Below are 16,694 nucleotides of genomic sequence, written 5' to 3'. Positions count from 1 at the left end.
ACAGAGCCATGATCCAGACTCTTATTTTGAAATAATAATAATGTGTTGTTGCTGCTACTTGGAGTGTTTTGTTAAAACTGGACCTAAATATTCTCCTGATATTTTTACCTTCCTGTAATCTCAAACTGTGGAAATCTTGAGCCTATTTTAGTTCAAATTTCTGCTCAATGATTGTGTATTTATAATCCAACCATAATGACAGTTTAAAGCTTCCTCTCTTATAAGTTAGTATCAATCAAAAACTGACAGAAGACACGAGAAACACACATGAATGCTTTTATTTTAATGCTGAACTGATTGGACACAGATTTGTCAGTAGATTTGTAGTCACACATGATGCATAAACAGACAACACATGATGTTGATTATTATTTAAAGGAACAGTTTACCCACAAATGAAAATTCAGTCATTTCATGTTTCTTTGGTTGTTTTTCTGTTTTAAATCAAGTCTCCAGCTGCTTCAGTTGTTCAGCAGAATGCTGCAACTCTGTTTTACTGTGAAGCTCCAGAAATGTTTTGTGGACTACGAGACTTCACCTGACTTTCATCAGCGTGGAGGGAGGAGATGATGACTGGATTTGTATTATTAAGTGAACTGTATCTTTAACTGATAAAACAGTAGAAATCATAAGAGACTGTGACTGGATGGTGAGATAAGCACAGATCTGCTACAGAAGCTCTGCAGACATGAGGACACAGAGAGGCTGAAATCCAAACTGAGAATCTCACTTCCTGTCTTTGATTTAGTGAAACATGTTTTTATAGAATCAAAACTTCTTTTAAATCAGGTTTTGTTTAAAAATCATAAAGAAATTAAATTTTAGAGAGAAATCCAACGTTCTCTCTTGTGTTTTTTGTTGGTTAACTCATTTTTCACAGAGTTTCTGATCCAGGTTCTTGTGTTCAGGGTTGTATTTGACCCGAGCGAAGCAGTGAGCTGCTGCCCGATCACACTCACATGCAGCTTTCTGGCACTTGTTGTTGGTCGCTGTGGAGACAGAAAATACACATAACGCAGATTGTGAGGTTACAAACAGTAAATAAATGAAACACATATGCAACTATGAGAGAGTTTGTTTGTAGACAAAGTACTCAATCCCTGGCTGTGTAATATTTTTATATAGCTGTTTAAAGGGACAGTTCACCCCAAAATCAAAAATACACGTTTTTCCTCTTACCTGTAGTGTTATTTATCCATCTACATAGTTTTAGTGTGATTGACATAGAATTATTTGATTAATATTTTTCTGAAAATTAGACATTTTCTACCCCAGGAACAGATCACTCTACCCTGGGAATCTCGGGAACTGCACTTGTTTTTAAGGTATAACTTCAGTTACAGCCAAAAACTAAAGCAACAAGGAGAAATATGCATATTATTAACACCAACTGTACCAAGTTAACACGGTCGGTGTCGGGACCAAATACCAAAACAATCAAAAAAGTAATTAAAATAACACTACAGGTCAGATATGCATTTTTGATTCTGTGGTGAACTGATCCTTTAAATTCACACACAGTAAAAAAAAAAGCCTTTTTGTCAAATTGTCATCAGCGTCGCTGCAGATTTTCACCACAAAAGAGTTTAAAAACACTTCAAATTTGATGTTTAAATTGTTGTGTTGAAGCATCCTGGTTTAGTCTTACCTGAGCAGGTCACCTTGCGTTCTGAACAGGTGTAATCATATATAATAAAATATGGCTTGTCAAAGAAACCGCTGCATTCAGGAATCTCCATTTGTGCTCCATAGCAGTCGTCATGAACTTTGCAGCACCTGAGAACACAGAAGGAAAGAGTGCATGTTTGAGAAAATCACACATTTATTTAGTTTTTAAAATGTTGACTGGAAAATAACTTACCTGTCCAGGTCATCCACAGGAGTTCCCTTCCCACCGAGGCCGCAGTAGCAGCCGTAGTTGTTGTAATTTATAGGGTCAACACCAGGCTGAACACACTCGATCATGTCCCCAAACTGCCATATAGCACGTGCCCTCCTCTCACCGCTGACCGTACAGGCTGCAGAGGCACACAAATACAAATATGGATCAAATCAGCAGAACAGAAATATCCATGAAACAGTGGTACAACATTGACAGAGAAGTGGTGGATTAAAAAAGACCTTAAAGAGACATAAAGATCATTTCATGGTGCATATTGTCAGTGTTTTCTTACCAGTGAGAAGCAGCATCAGCAGAGGACCTGACACATTCATGGCTGCAGTCAGAAATGGTATGGATGGTGAGGATGTTGGTGCAGCTGTTCTTATAGAGCAGCAGGGGAGAAAAAAAGCAGATAAGATGGAGACAAGTGGGTGTGAACTTTAAATGAGGGCTTACCTGACAAACTGTGTTTGGTTCAGTTCCAAGTCTGACAATCAGTTTATTAAACAAACTCACTGAGCAGGAACATATCGAAGAGACGTCAAACACACTGAATATGAGCAAAAAATTCTCAATTACATTTATTGTAAATCTTGATTCTATCACACTGAAACAATTATGATCAAAGAAGTACAATGAAGTCAATCAATCAGAGCTGAAATTACAGAATATTAGTGGAGTATTGTTCAAAATAGTTCAAAATAAAAATATTTGGCTTTGCTTTATCTAAAAATTGCAAAATGTTAACATTTCCTGAATGATAAAAGAACAAAAGATCATTTTAATAATATGAACTCAAAGACATAAATTACTGAATAACTTTAAAACAAGGTATCTCATCTCAACTCTCCAAAATCTAAGATTTTAAATCTTGGTGAACTCAGAAGTTTTTTGTAATAGTGATCATCTTTTCTCAGTTTGATGAACATTTCAGCTGCTCGTCATCTTGTTTGATAGAGTTAATACACAGATGTTGAATTTGTACAGCAGTAACAACATAACAGTTATTAAAACTAGTTCTGGCTAAATCCAGGACCTCGCAGATTGGCACCGGTACCTATTTGATCAGGATCAGGCACATCCTTTGTCACTACCAGAGAAATGTGACAAAGGTGCCAGATCCTGATCAAACTGGCGCTGGTCCAGATCTACTGATTCCTGGATTCCATTTCCGGCAGGATCTGGGTCAAAGTAAGCTCTGATGACACTGGTCACACTCTAATTGGTCCTCAGTCCTCAAGTGGGTGTGAACTTTAAATGAGGGCTTACCTGACAAACTGTCTGTTTGGATCAGTTCCAAGTCTGACAATCAGTTCATGAAACAAACTCACTGAGCAGGAACATATCGAAGAGACGTCAAACACACTGAATATAAGCAAAAAATTCTCAATTACATTTATGCAATTCTTGATTCTATCACACTGAAAAAATTATGATCAAAGAAGTACAATGAAGTCAATCAATCAGAGCTGAAATTACAGAATATTAGTGGAGTATCGTTCAAAATAGTTAAAAATAAAAATATTTGGCTTTGCTTTATCTAAAATTTGCAAAATGTTAACATTTCCTGACTAATAGAAGAACAAAAGATCATTTTATGATAGAAATTCAAAGATATAAGTTACTGAATTATGTAAAGTTTATGAGGACTGATTAAAGCGTGTTCAGTGATGCTGATAAGAGCTGTTAAATTTAGTTCTGGCTAAATCTGGGACCTCGCAGATTGGCACCGGCACCTTTTTGATCAGGATCAGGCACATCCTTTGTCTCTACCAGAGAAATGTTATGTGATATTTAATAATATTTAATTATGTAATCTAATATGTGCTGTCCTTCTTTTATTTTCCACTGATGTTCCTATCCTTCTTGGTATGTAAATATTTTGGCATATGATCGCTGTAGACTCCACAGGTAAGAGGGCATTATCTAACCATGACAGGGTAGTAAGATTAAATATTTGTCTTGTAGTGACAAAGGTGCCAGATCCTGATCAAACTGGCGCTGGTCCAGATCTACGAAGTCCTGGATTCTGTTTCCAGCAGGATCTGGGTCAAAGTAAGCTCTGATGACACTGGTCACACTCTAATTGGTCCTCAGTAACTACACTGCCCAGCCCCCCCAAAAAAGTCACACGCTCTCATATTTCATTGGACTGACTTTAGCTTGTGATTACAGCACACATTCACCTGCATCAGTTTGATGAGCTTATACAACATCACAACATTTATTTCTGTCCAGAGTTGCATTAACGTTTCACCAAGATCTTGTATTGATGATGGGAGAGTCGGGCCGCTGGGTAAAGTCTTCTCCAGCACATCCCAAAGATTCTCAGTGGGGTTCAGGTCTGGACTCTGTGGTGCTGATAATGATGTCTCACACTCCCTGAACCACTCGTTCACAGTTTGAGCCCGATGAATCGTGGCGTTGTCATCTTGGAATATGCCGGTGTCATCAGCGTAGAAAAAATCATTGATGGAAAAACCTGCTGATTCAGTATTGTAGTGCTTCATGCAACATCAACAGGGAGTTTTGGGTTAAATTTGACTGTCAAAGATACTTAATGATTATCAGGGATTATTATTAATTATGATAAATAATAAGTTTCAATTTACATTAGATCACCGCGGGGCACCACCCTTGAAGAAGAGAAAAGAGCCAATTTACATTAGATCGGCTCGGGGCACCACCCTTGAAGAAGAGAAAAGAGCCAATTCACCAAATCAGTCTCATAAAAAGGTACTAAACTGTCATTTTGTAACTCTGATTAATAACTAACTTAATAACTACAACCAATATTACCATAACAGCTGTAATGGTAGAATGATTTCGGAGTCCTTGACAGAGTAGAGGTTGGCAACATTCACTCTAATACAATATTAAAATAGACGGCATGAAGGTTCAAAAGTCTTTTATTTAAACACAAAGATGAAAACACACTAACTAACATGTACTGAATACAGGTGAGATAAGTACAGATCTGCTACAGAAGCTCTGCAGACATGAGGACACAGAGAGGCTGAAATCCAAACTGAGAATCTCACTTCCTGTCTTTGATTTAGTGAAACATGTTTTTATAGAATCAAAATAAATCAGGTTTTGTTTAAAAATCATAAAGAAATTAAACTTTAGAGAGAAATCCAACGTTCTCTCTTGTGTTTTTTGTTGGTTAACTCATTTTTTACAGAGTTTCTGATCCAGGTGCCAGTGTTTACGGTTGTATTTGGCCTGAGCGAAGCAGTGAGCTGCTGCTCGATCACACTCACATGCAGCAGCCTGGCACTTGTTGTTGGTCGCTGTGGAGACAGAAAATACACATAATACAGATTGTGAGGTTACAAACAGTAAATAAATGAAAGTTCTCCACAGAACTATGAGAGAGTTTGTTTGTAGACAAAGTACTCAATCCCTGGCTGTGTAATACCTATATATAACTGTTTAAAGGGACAGTTCACCCCAAAATCAAAAATACACATTGTTCCTCTTACCTGTAGTGTTATTTATCCATCTACATAGTTTTAGTGTGATTTGATTAAGGTACAACTTCAGTTACAGACTAAAACTAAAAGCAACAAGGAGAAATATGCATATTATTAACAGCTAACTGTACCAAGTTAACACAATCGGTGTCGGGACCGATTACCAAAACAATCTAGATGGATAAAATAACACCACAGGTCAGATATGCACATACAGATATACATTTTTAATTCTGGGGTGAACTGATGCTTTAAAATCAAGCCTTTTTGTCAAATGTTCACCAGCGTCGTTGCAGATTTTCATAATGAACAAGATATGGATTTAAAAAAAGATACAAGAAACCCCCAGAGTCAGGATTATTCATTTGTTCTCCATAGTTCATGAAACAAACTCACTGAGCAGGAACATATCGAAGAGACGTCAAACCAACGTCTTTGTTCATGTTGAAGAGACGTCCAGTGGAGAGCCAGAATTAAAGATCTTTGACGTCTTTTAAACGATCACTAGTGATGTCCAGGTGACGTCCTCACAGGGTTCAGAATTAAAATTTTTACAATGTAATGTCAGACTACTTTTCAACTTCAGTCACAGACGTCTAAAGAAGTTTCATTATGATGCTGCTTGAAAAAAAAATTTGGCTTTGCTTTATCCAAATTTGCAAAATGTTAACATTTCCTGACTAATAGAAGAACAAAAGATCATTTTATGATAGAAATTCAAAGATATAAGTTACTGAATTATGTAAAGTTTATGAGGACTGATTAAAGCGTGTTCAGTGACGCTGATAAGAGCTGTTAAATTTAGTTCTGGCTAAATCCGGGACCTCGCAAATTGGCACCGGCACCTTTTTGATCAGGATCAGGCACATCCTTTGTCTCTACCAGAGAAATGTTGTGTATATTTAATAATATTTAATTATGTAATCTAATATGTGCTGTCCTTCTTTTATTTTCCACTGATGTTCCTATCCTTGTTGGTATGTAAATATTTTGGCATATGATCGCTGTAGACTTCACAAGAGGGCATTATCTAACCATGACAGGATGGAAAAGATTAAATATTTATCTTGCAGTGACAAAGATGCCAGATCCTGATCAAACTGGCGCTGGTCCAGATCTACGAAGTCCTGGATTCTGTTTCCAGCAGGATCTGGGTCAAAGTGAGCTCTGATGACACTGGTCACACTCTAATTGGTCCTCAGTAACTACACTGCCCAGCCCCCCCCAAAAATAGTCACACCCTCTCATATTTCATTGGACCGCCTTTAGCTTTGATTACAGCCCACATTCACCTGCATCAGTTTGATGAGCTTATACAATATCACAACATTTATTTCTGTCCAGAGTTGCATTAATGTTTCGCCAAGATCTTGTATTGATGATGGGAGAGTCGGGCCGCTGGGTAAAGTCTTCTCCAGCACATCCCAAAGATTCTCAGTAGGTTCAGGTCTGGACTCTGTGGTGCTGATAATGATGTCTCACGCTGCCTGAACCACTCGTTCACAGTTTGAGCCCGATGAATCGTGGCGATGTCATCTTGGAATATGCCGATGTCATCAGCGTAGAAAAAATCATTGGTGGAAAAACCTGCTGATTCAGTATTGTAGTGCTTCATGCAACATCAACAGGGAGTTTTGGGTTAAATTTGACTGTCAATGATACTTAATGATTATCAGGGATTATTATTAATTATGATAAATATTAAGATCCAATTTACATTAGATCAGCTCAGGGCACCACCCTTGAAGAAGAGAAAAGAGCCAATTCACCAAATCAGTCCCATAAAAAGGTACTAAACTGTCAGTTTGTAACTCTGATTAATAATTAACTTAATAACTACAACCAATATTACCATAACAGCTGTAATGGCCGAAGGATTTCGGAGTCCTTGACAGAGTCGAGGTTGGCAGCATTCACTCTTGTACAATATTAAAATAGACAGCATGAAGGTTCAAAAGCCTTTTATCTAACACAAAGATGAAAACACACTAACTCACATGTACTGTATACAGGTGTGTGTGTGTATATGTGTGTGTGTGTGTGTGTGTGTGTGTGTGTGTGTGTGTGTGTGTGTGTGTGTATGTCTGTGGAAAAACAATAGCAAAATGTTGGCTAGGGTTCAAAGTCTACAAGACTAAATGGCTGATCGAAGGGGGACTATAACATGGCCGACGAGGGCTGGACTCAGGTCCAAGATGGTATCACATGTAGGTGTGATATGGTCCAGGCTGAAGGAGTGTGTGTGTGTGTGTGTGTGTGTGTGTGTGTGTGTGTGTGTGTGACGTGATGCCAGGTTATAGAAGATGGTTAGTTGAATGCAAAGATCCTGAGTCTGTGTGAAGCATCATTCGACTAACGTCAAATTAGCTGTGTAGCAAAGCAAACTACCAATAACCTGACCTGAGATCACAATAACACCCGAACAGTGAACAAACACATAGATTGAACACATGTGCATTATATCAACCAGAATTCTGGGGAACTGAGTTCAGTTCAGAGTCCATTATGAAATCCACAATAAACAGCTTCACCTGTGGGTCCCAACAGTATATTCAGGTAATCAGCTGACCTCATTTTTGGGCACATAACATTGCTGAAACTTGACCTGACCAACTGAATCAACCCCAGTTCATAACACTGCCCCCACAGGTGTGTATGGTAGGCACTAGGCATGATGGGTGCATCACTTCATCTGCCTGTTAAAGGTCCTCAGCACAACACACAGATACAAGAAGAAGTATGTGACCACTCTTCTCTACAAGCCAATATAATCCACAGAGCCATGATCCAGGCTCTTATTTTGAAATAATAATAATGTGTTGTTGCTGCTACTTGGAGTGTTTTGTTAAAACTGGACCTAAATATTCTCCTGATATTTTTACCTTCCCGTAATCTCAAACTGAAGAAATATTGAACCTATTTTAGTTCAAATTTCTGCTCAATGATTGTGTATTTATAATCCAACCATAATGACAGTTTAAAGCTTCCTCTCTTATAAGTTAGTATCAATCAAAAACTGACAGAAGACACGAGAAACACACATGAATGCTTTTATTTTAATGCTGAACTGATTGGACACAGATTTGTCAGTAGATTTGTAGTCACACATGATGCATAAACAGACAACACATGATGTTGATTATTCTTTAAAGGAACAGTTTACCCACAAATGAAAATTCAGTCATTTCATGTTTCTTTGGTTGTTTTTCTGTTTTAAATCAAGTCTCCAGCTGCTTCAGTTGTTTAGCAGAATGCTGCAACTCTGTTTTACTGTGAAGCTCCGGAAATTTTTTTGTGGACTACGAGACTTCACCTGACTTCCATCAGCATGGAGGGAGGAGATAATGACTGGATTTGTATTTTTAAGTGAACTGTTCCTTTAACTGATAAAACAGTAGAAATCATAAGAGACTGTGACTGGATGGTGAGATAAGCACAGATCTGCTACAGAAGCTCTGCAGACATGAGGACACAGAGAGGCTGAAATCCAAACTGAGAATCTCACTTCCTGTCTTTGATTTAGTGAAACATGTTTTTATAGAATCAAAACTTCTTTTAAATCAGGTTTTGTTTCAAAATCATAAAGAAATTAAACTTTAGAGAGAAATCAAACGTTCTCTCTTGTAAGTTTTGGTGGTTAACTCATTTTTGACAGAATCTCTGATCCAGGTTCCAGTGTTCAGGGTTGTATTTGGCCCGAGCGAAGCAGTAAGCTGCTGCCCGATCACACTTACATGCAATAGCCTGGCACTTGTTGTTGGTCTCTGTGGAGACAGAAAATACACATAATACAGATTGTGAGGTTACAAACAGTAAATAAATGAAACACATATGCAACTATGAGAGAGTTTGTTTGTAGACAAAGTACTCAATCCCTGGCTGTGTAATACCTATATATAGCTGTTTAAAGGGACAGTTCACCCCAAAATCTAAAATACACATTGTTCCTCTTACCTGTAGTGTCATTTATCCATCTACATAGTTTTAGTGTGATTTGATTAAGGTATAACTTCAGTTACAGCCAAAATCTAAAGCAACAAGGTGAAATATGCATATTATTAACACCAACTGTACCAAGTTAACACAATCGGTGTCGGGACCAAATACCAAAACAATCTAGATGGATAAAATAACACTACAGATCAGATATGCATATACAGATATGCATTTTTGATTCTGGGGTGAACTGATCCTTTAAATTCAAACACAGTAAAAATAAAATCAAGCCTTTTGTCAAATTCTCACCAGTGTCATCAAAAAATGTTACCACAAAAGTGACAAAAACAACAAAACAACTTAAATTTTATGTCTAAATTGTGTTGAAGCATTTAGTCTTACTTGAGCAGGTCACTTTGCGTCTTGAACAGGTGTAAGCATAAGGAAGAGTATATGGACTCAACAAAAAAGACCAGACACCACTGCATTCAGGATCGTTCATTTGTACTCCATAGCAGTCATCATGAACTTTGCAGCACCTGAGAACACAGAAGGAAAGAGTGCATGTTTGAGAAAATCACACATTTGTTTAGTTTTTAAAATGTTGACTGAAAAATAACTTACCTGTCCAGGTCATCCACAGGAGTTCCCTTCCCACCATAGCCGCAGTAGCAGCCATAGTCGATGTATTTGTGAAAGTTAACATGAGGCTGAACACAGTTGATCAGGTTCTTGAAATCCCATAAGGAACGTCCCCCCCCCCGATCGCTGACCGTACAGGCTGCTGAGGCACACAAATACAAATATGGATCAAATCAGCAGAACAGAAATATCCATGAAACAGTGGTACAACATTGACGGATACCTTAAAGAGACATAAAGATCATTTCATGGTGCATATTGTCAGTTTTTTCTTACCAGTGAGAAGCAGCATCAGCAGAGGACCTGACACATTCATGGCTGCAGTCAGAAATGGTATGGATGGTGAGGATGTTGGTGCAGCTGTTCTTATAGAGCAGCAGGGGAGAAAAAAACAGATAAGATGGAGACAAGTGGGTGTGAACTTTAAATGAGGGCTTACCTGACAAACTGTCTGTTTGGTTCAGTTCCAAGTCTGACAATCAGTTTATTAAACAAAATCACTGAGTAGGAACATATCGAAGAGACGTCAAACACAGTGAATATAAGCAAAAACTTCTCAATTACATTTATTGTAAATCTTGATTCTATCACACTGAAAAAATTATGATCAAAGAAGTACAATGAAGTCAATCAATCAGAGCTGAAATTACAGAATATTAGTGGAGTATCGTTCAAAATAGTTAAAAATAAAAATATTTGGCTTTGCTTTATCTAAAATTTGCAAAATGTTAACATTTCCTGACTAATAGAAGAACAAAAGATCATTTTATGATAGAAATTCAAAGATATAAGTTACTGAATTATGTAAAGTTTATGAGGACTGATTAAAGCGTGTTCAGTGACGCTGATAAGAGCTATTAAAACTAGTTCTGGCTAAATCCGGGACCTCGCAGATTGGCACCGGTACCTATTTGATCAGGATCAGGCACACCCTTTGTCACTACCAGAGAAATGTTGTGTATATGTAATCCTTCCTAGTCCCTATCCTTGTTAGTGTCTAAACATTGTGGCTTGTGATCACTGTAGACTCCACAGGTAAGAGGGCATTATCTAAACATGACATGGTAATAAGATTGAACATTTATCTTGTAGTGACAAAGGTGCCAGATCCTGATCAAACTGGCGCTGGTCCAGATCTACTGAGTCCTGGATTCTGTTTCCAGCAGGATCTGGGTCAAAGTAAGCTCTGATGACACTGGTCACACTCTAATTGGTCCTCAGTAACTACACTGCCCAGCCCCCCCCAAAAAACGCCACACCCTCTCATATTTCATTGGACCACCTTTAGCTTTGATTACAGCCCACATTCACCTGCATCAGTTTGATGAGCTGTCCAGAGTTGCATTAATGTTTCGCCAAGATCTTGTATTGATGATGGGAGAGTCGGGCCGCTGGGTAAAGTCTTCTCCAGCACATCCCAAAGATTCTCAGTGGGGTTCAGGTCTGGACTCTGTGGTGCTGATAATGATGTCTCACGCTGCCTGAACCACTCGTTCACAGTTTGAGCCCGATGAATCGTGGCGTTGTCATCTTGGAATATGCCAGTGTCATCAGCGTAGAAAAAATCATTGATGGAAAAACCTGCTGATTCAGTATTGTAGTGCTTCATGCAACATCAACAGGGAGTTTTGGGTTAAATTTGACTGTCAATGATACTTAATGATTATCAGGGATTATTATTAATTATGATAAATAATAAGATCCAATTTACATTAGATCACCTCGGGGCACCACCCTTGAAGAAGGGAAAAGAGCCAATTCACCAAATCCGCCTTTGCGGCCTTCGAAGGCGAGTCCTTCGGAGGTAACTTCAAAAGCAGCGTTAACCGTTGATAAATGGGACGGTCTAGCCTTCGGAGCATTTCCTGGTTGCGTCATCAGATGTTCCCGCCCCTTACCCTTACGTCACGATTTCTGCCGCCCAGGCCCGCAAAAGTGACGATCTACACCACTTGAGGATCTTGGGATATGGGAGGCCGCGAAGGATAGTAGCGGTGCATCCTCCAAAAAAAGGGAAAAGAAGGCTGCATTTGGAGGGGCCTTCGAATTGGGACGGCCTTCGCGCAGCGTTGTGATGTAATTGGCCTTCAAATGCGCCCTTCGAAGGCTGCAGCCCCTGAATTGAGACACAGCTTGAAACAAACTGACGAGGGGTGGACTCAGGTCCAAGATGGTATCACATGTAGGTGTGATATGGTCCAGGCTGAAGGAGTGTGTGTGTGTGTGTGTGTGTGTGTGTGACGTGATGCCAGGTTATAGAAGATGGTTAGTTGCATGCAAAGACTCTGAGTCTGTGTGAAGCATAATCCAACTAACATCAAATTAGACCTGAGATCACAATAACACCCAAACAGTGAACAAACACATAGACTGGACACGTGTATTACATCAACCAGAGTTAAAAAGTCCTGTGCTTGGCCGCGCTATGCTATGCTATGTGCTATCTGGGCCCAGTTCAACGTTACCAGTCTTTGAAGAAAAGGTGCTGGTGGTTCCTTGGCTGATGAGCCAAGCATGAGAAGGTTGTAATCCCAATGTTGAACAATGCTGTTCTTACTGTGCAATGTCTGATGAAAGACAGCAGGTGGAGGAAACTGGTCGTTCCTTTCCTTTGCAGGGATAGCAGCTCAGTGCAAACTTGCTTCGTGTTCCTTGGATTGTGGAGTAAGCTGGTAAGCTTTGTGTCGCAGTTGCTGGTGCTAACTGAGCTGGGGTACTAGCAGGACCTCATGTCGCTGCTGTGAGGAGAAGCATGATGGGTGCATCACTTCATCTGCCTCTCTTCTTACCCTGATGTGCCCATCAATCTAGAACAGGGTCAATCTGGACTCATCAGACCACATGACCTTTTTCCATCGCTCCAGAGTCCAATCTTTATGCTCCACAGCAAACTGAAGTCTTTGTTTCCGATTACCCTCACTGATAAGTGGTTTTCTTAAGACTACACAGCTGTTTAGTCCCAATCCCCTCAGTTCTCTTCACATTGTTCGTGTGGAAATGCTCTTACTTTAACTATTAAACATAGCCGTGAGTTCTACTGTTGATTTTTCACAACTTGATTTCACCAAACGTTTAAGTGATCTCTGATCACGATCATCAAAGGATTTTTTTCCCGACCACATTTCTTCCTGCAAGAGTAGTTTCAATTGTTTTCTTTGATGCAGGCCAATAATTTGACCCTTCTGAAACAGAGTAACATCTTTCATTCAGAGGTTTTGGGTGAACTGTTCCTTTAACTGATTTGTAAAAAGAGAGAGTGTACCTGTGAGATAAGCAGCTGTAACCTCTCATACAGAAGCTCTGCAGACGTGAGCAAACAGACGTGAGGACACAGAGGTTGAAATCCAAACTGAGAATCTGACGGCTAGTTTTTATTTTAATGAAACATTTATTTCTTGACAAACTCTAACTTCAACAAATCAGGATTGATTTACAAATTATAAAGAAATTAAACATTGAAAAGAAATCCAGTGTTCTCTGATGTGTGTTTTGTTTAGTCTGTTGGTGAAGTCAGTTGACACAATGGACTTTCTGATCCACGTTCTTGTTGTCGGGGTTGTACTGGGTCTGAGCGAAGCAGTGAGCCGCCACCCGATCACACTCACACACAGCAGCCTGGCACTTATTGTTGGTCGCTATGGAGACAGAAATGAGCGAGGAAATTAATTACAGCTGCTCAATAATCAGAAAACATGAAGCACATAAGGAGATAGTGAGGTTAAAAACGCTAAACACCCATTTACATCTGTTTAAAAGGGACAGTTCACTACAAAATCTTAAAATATTTAATCGAGATAATCAACAGACCTTCTCGTGAGCAGTTTAATGTTGGAACTATTTTCTTTCTATTGAACTTCAAACGCCAACGAAGGCTGCAACTAATGATCTTTATTTATTTCTATTTTCTTGGCTATACAGATGATTATTTTCTCGATCAATCAATTAGTCATTTGGTCTATAAAATGTCGTAGATATTCAGTTCACTGTCACACTGTCTTCTTAAAAAAAATATCCAAATTGATGTATTGATCATCAAAATAGTCATCAATATTGCCGGGGAGTTTTTCAAACATCAAAAACTCTGCACCTCACACTAAAACAATCTAGATGGATAGATAACACTCCAGGTTTTGATTTTGGGGTGAACTGTCCCTTTAAAGTCACATGGGGCCACAGTTGTTTCATTTAAGCTTCGTTCACTGAATACTGTAAATGCTGGAGCTGCTTTCAACCTGCCAGAAAATGCTTTAAAGTTTGTAGAAATGAGTAAAATATACAACTCAAATTCATCAATAAAGCCGAGCCTGCTGAAGTGATCTGTGCCCGAGGAGCAACAGTTTGAGAAAAACACTGGTGGTGTGTGTTTTTGTGTCAAAAGTGTCAGAGCACCCTGGTTTAGTCTTACCTGAGCAGGTCACCTGCTGATTGGAACAGGTGTGATCATAAACAAGAACGTAAGGAAGGTCAGCGACAGCCGTGCATCCAGGAGCCAATCTGCTCGCTTTGTAGCAGTTGTCATGAACCTTACAGCACCTGAGAGCACAGGAGGAACGAGTGTGTGTTGAGAAAATACCACGTTTCTTTCTTTGTTTTGAGAATGATGACTGGAAAACAACCTACGCGTCCACGTCATCCAGAGGGACTCCCTTCCCCCCGAAGCCGCACCAGCAGCCGTAGTCGTTGTACAAAAAGGGGTTAACACCAGGCTGAGCACACTGGATCATGTTCCCAAACTGCCATAAGGCTTTTGGCAGCATGGCACCGCTGACCACACAGGCTGCTGAGGAGCACAAATGCAGATATATAGCTCAGGAATCAAATCAGGAATATCCTAAAAATAGTAAGAGTCATAAAGATCATTTCATGGGTGAATACTGTCCGTTTTTTCTTACCAGTGAGCAGCAGCAGCAGCAGAGGACCTGACACATTCATGGCTGCAGTCAGAGAAACTAGGATGTCGGTGCAGCTGTTCTTATAGAGCAGCAGGTGAGGGGGAAGTGGGAAAAAGAGATAAGACGGCAACAAGTGGGTGGGAACTTAAAATGAACGTTTACCTGACGAAGCTTCTATATTTGGAGAGTCTAAGTGCTGTATCGTAGACAACTGGACTTCAGTTTCAGAGGAATTAGGGCCACTTGTGGGTCGCTGACCCAACCGGCCTTCATGTGGGTTGCCAGGGCTCGGTGGGTCCAGGTGTGAATGGTTGTGAAGCTGTCAGGGGAGAGAGATCAGTACAGGCCACCTCCTCTGTTCAAAGACGGTCGTTCCAGTTTGACATAGATGGATTCTTTTACTCCTCTTTCAAACCATCTGTCTTCTCTGGACAAGATGTTCACAGTGTTGTCCTCAAAGGAATGATTTGTCTCCTTCAGATGTAAGTGGACATATATTTGGAGAAGTGAGTGAATCTGTTCATGAAACATATGATCAGTCTGTGAGACCAATCAATGACTCCTTTATCTGAAAAACACTTATCTTAAAAGGAGCAGTTCAACCCAAAAATATAAAATGTCAGTCATCACCTCCTCTCCTCCGTGCTGATGTAAAGTCAGGTGAAGTCTCGTAGTCCACAAAACATTTCTGGAGCTTCACAGTGGCGTTGAAGCTGGAGGCAGGAGATGATGACTCCATAAATCCACCTAGAAATCTTCAAACAAAAAGACATGGGCAGAACTTGCCTAAGAAAAATCATTTTTTTAAGTTTTCTTCAGTATCAAGAATTTATGGACAACACAAGAACAGTAATTCTTCAAACCTTTGGTCCGGTCAGCTCTTTAGTGACGCTCTGATCCGATCTAATAATCGATCGAGCTGCTTGATCATCATGTTTAACGCACAAGAGACTTTAACTTTGTAATGTAGCAAAATCTGTGAGAATGAGTGATATTTTAATCGCTCATATAGTTGATGAGGTGTGAGTGTGTTTCTTGTTTAACATTAAAAGCTCAGATTAAATCTCTAAACCTCTTTATCATCTGCTCAGAGTTGAAGCGTTCAGGTAAATTCACACTGTTGTATCACAGTGATGGATGAGACAGCCACAGGAAACACAGCAACAAAAAGACGATCAGTGAAGGTCACATTTTGGACTCAGGTTAGCTGGTCTGCTCGATATATTAAATATTATATTAAATATAACCCGTACGTTTACACTTCCTAATCAAACGCTCCCTAATCTATTTGCTCTTTGCCCTCCTCTCACTCTGTACTCACTCTGTACTCACTCAGTTTGCATTTTCCTTCTTTAAATAAAGTTGAGTTTAAAACAGCTGTTTAAACAGCCGGCACCTGCAGCAGTTCTCACCACTTTCCACTGCACAGGACGACTCAGGCTGAGTGTTCTGGTGTTAAATCTAAAGATTTACTATATGTAACACACCACACACATGTACAAGTGTCCAGTATGTGCGTCAGAGTGTATATCTTTAACTCTGTGTGTTATACAATCTCTATACATTCAAGTTGCATAATCAGGACGGACGGGTCGACCGCTGGCAGCTGGTCAGACCGGACCACCTCTCAGCCTTCAGCTTTATTCACACGGTCACCTGAGAGACAGTCTCAGCCAGGGAAATGATTAAAAACTCATTTTTAACTCATAAAACACATTTTTGGGCATCATTCAAGAATTCATGCGATAATTACTATGCAACTTTTCACACAAATGTCTGAGAGGATAAAATGATGAAGGCATTTGTCACTGTTTTTTTAGTTTCAACTTCCTGTCATCACTCTGGTGTGGACAGGAGGGTTTGATT

The 16,694-nt window shown here is 39.5% G+C and overlaps 3 protein-coding genes across 3 annotated transcripts; all 3 read right to left on the bottom strand.

The window, feature by feature from the left end:
• Nucleotides 1–263: 263 nt before the first annotated feature.
• Nucleotides 264–2,233, bottom strand: LOC140996115 (phospholipase A2-like). Its single transcript, XM_073466373.1, has 4 exons — nucleotides 2,175–2,233; nucleotides 1,862–2,018; nucleotides 1,649–1,776; nucleotides 264–989 (listed from the first exon to the last, which is right to left on the bottom strand). The coding sequence occupies exons 1-4, from the start codon at nucleotides 2,212–2,214 to the stop codon at nucleotides 868–870; spliced, it is 447 nt and encodes a 148-aa protein (XP_073322474.1). The 5' UTR covers nucleotides 2,215–2,233; the 3' UTR covers nucleotides 264–867.
• A 6,666-nt stretch (nucleotides 2,234–8,899) lies between these two features.
• Nucleotides 8,900–10,252, bottom strand: LOC140996153 (phospholipase A2-like). Its single transcript, XM_073466439.1, has 4 exons — nucleotides 10,213–10,252; nucleotides 9,919–10,078; nucleotides 9,697–9,833; nucleotides 8,900–9,122 (listed from the first exon to the last, which is right to left on the bottom strand). The coding sequence occupies exons 1-4, from the start codon at nucleotides 10,250–10,252 to the stop codon at nucleotides 9,001–9,003; spliced, it is 459 nt and encodes a 152-aa protein (XP_073322540.1). The 3' UTR covers nucleotides 8,900–9,000.
• A 3,021-nt stretch (nucleotides 10,253–13,273) lies between these two features.
• LOC140996782 (phospholipase A2-like) lies at nucleotides 13,274–14,883 on the bottom strand. Its single transcript, XM_073467267.1, has 4 exons — nucleotides 14,829–14,883; nucleotides 14,557–14,716; nucleotides 14,342–14,469; nucleotides 13,274–13,571 (listed from the first exon to the last, which is right to left on the bottom strand). Exons 1-4 carry the CDS (start codon nucleotides 14,866–14,868, stop codon nucleotides 13,447–13,449), a joined length of 453 nt encoding a protein of 150 aa, XP_073323368.1. The 5' UTR covers nucleotides 14,869–14,883; the 3' UTR covers nucleotides 13,274–13,446.
• Nucleotides 14,884–16,694: the final 1,811 nt, after the last annotated feature.

Source organism: Pagrus major, chromosome 5 (genome assembly GCF_040436345.1).
Source record: "Pagrus major chromosome 5, Pma_NU_1.0".
Lineage (NCBI taxonomy): Eukaryota > Metazoa > Chordata > Actinopteri > Spariformes > Sparidae > Pagrus > Pagrus major.
The sequence above is the reverse complement of the archived record's forward strand: the minus strand, read 5'-3'. Positions and strand labels throughout refer to the sequence as shown.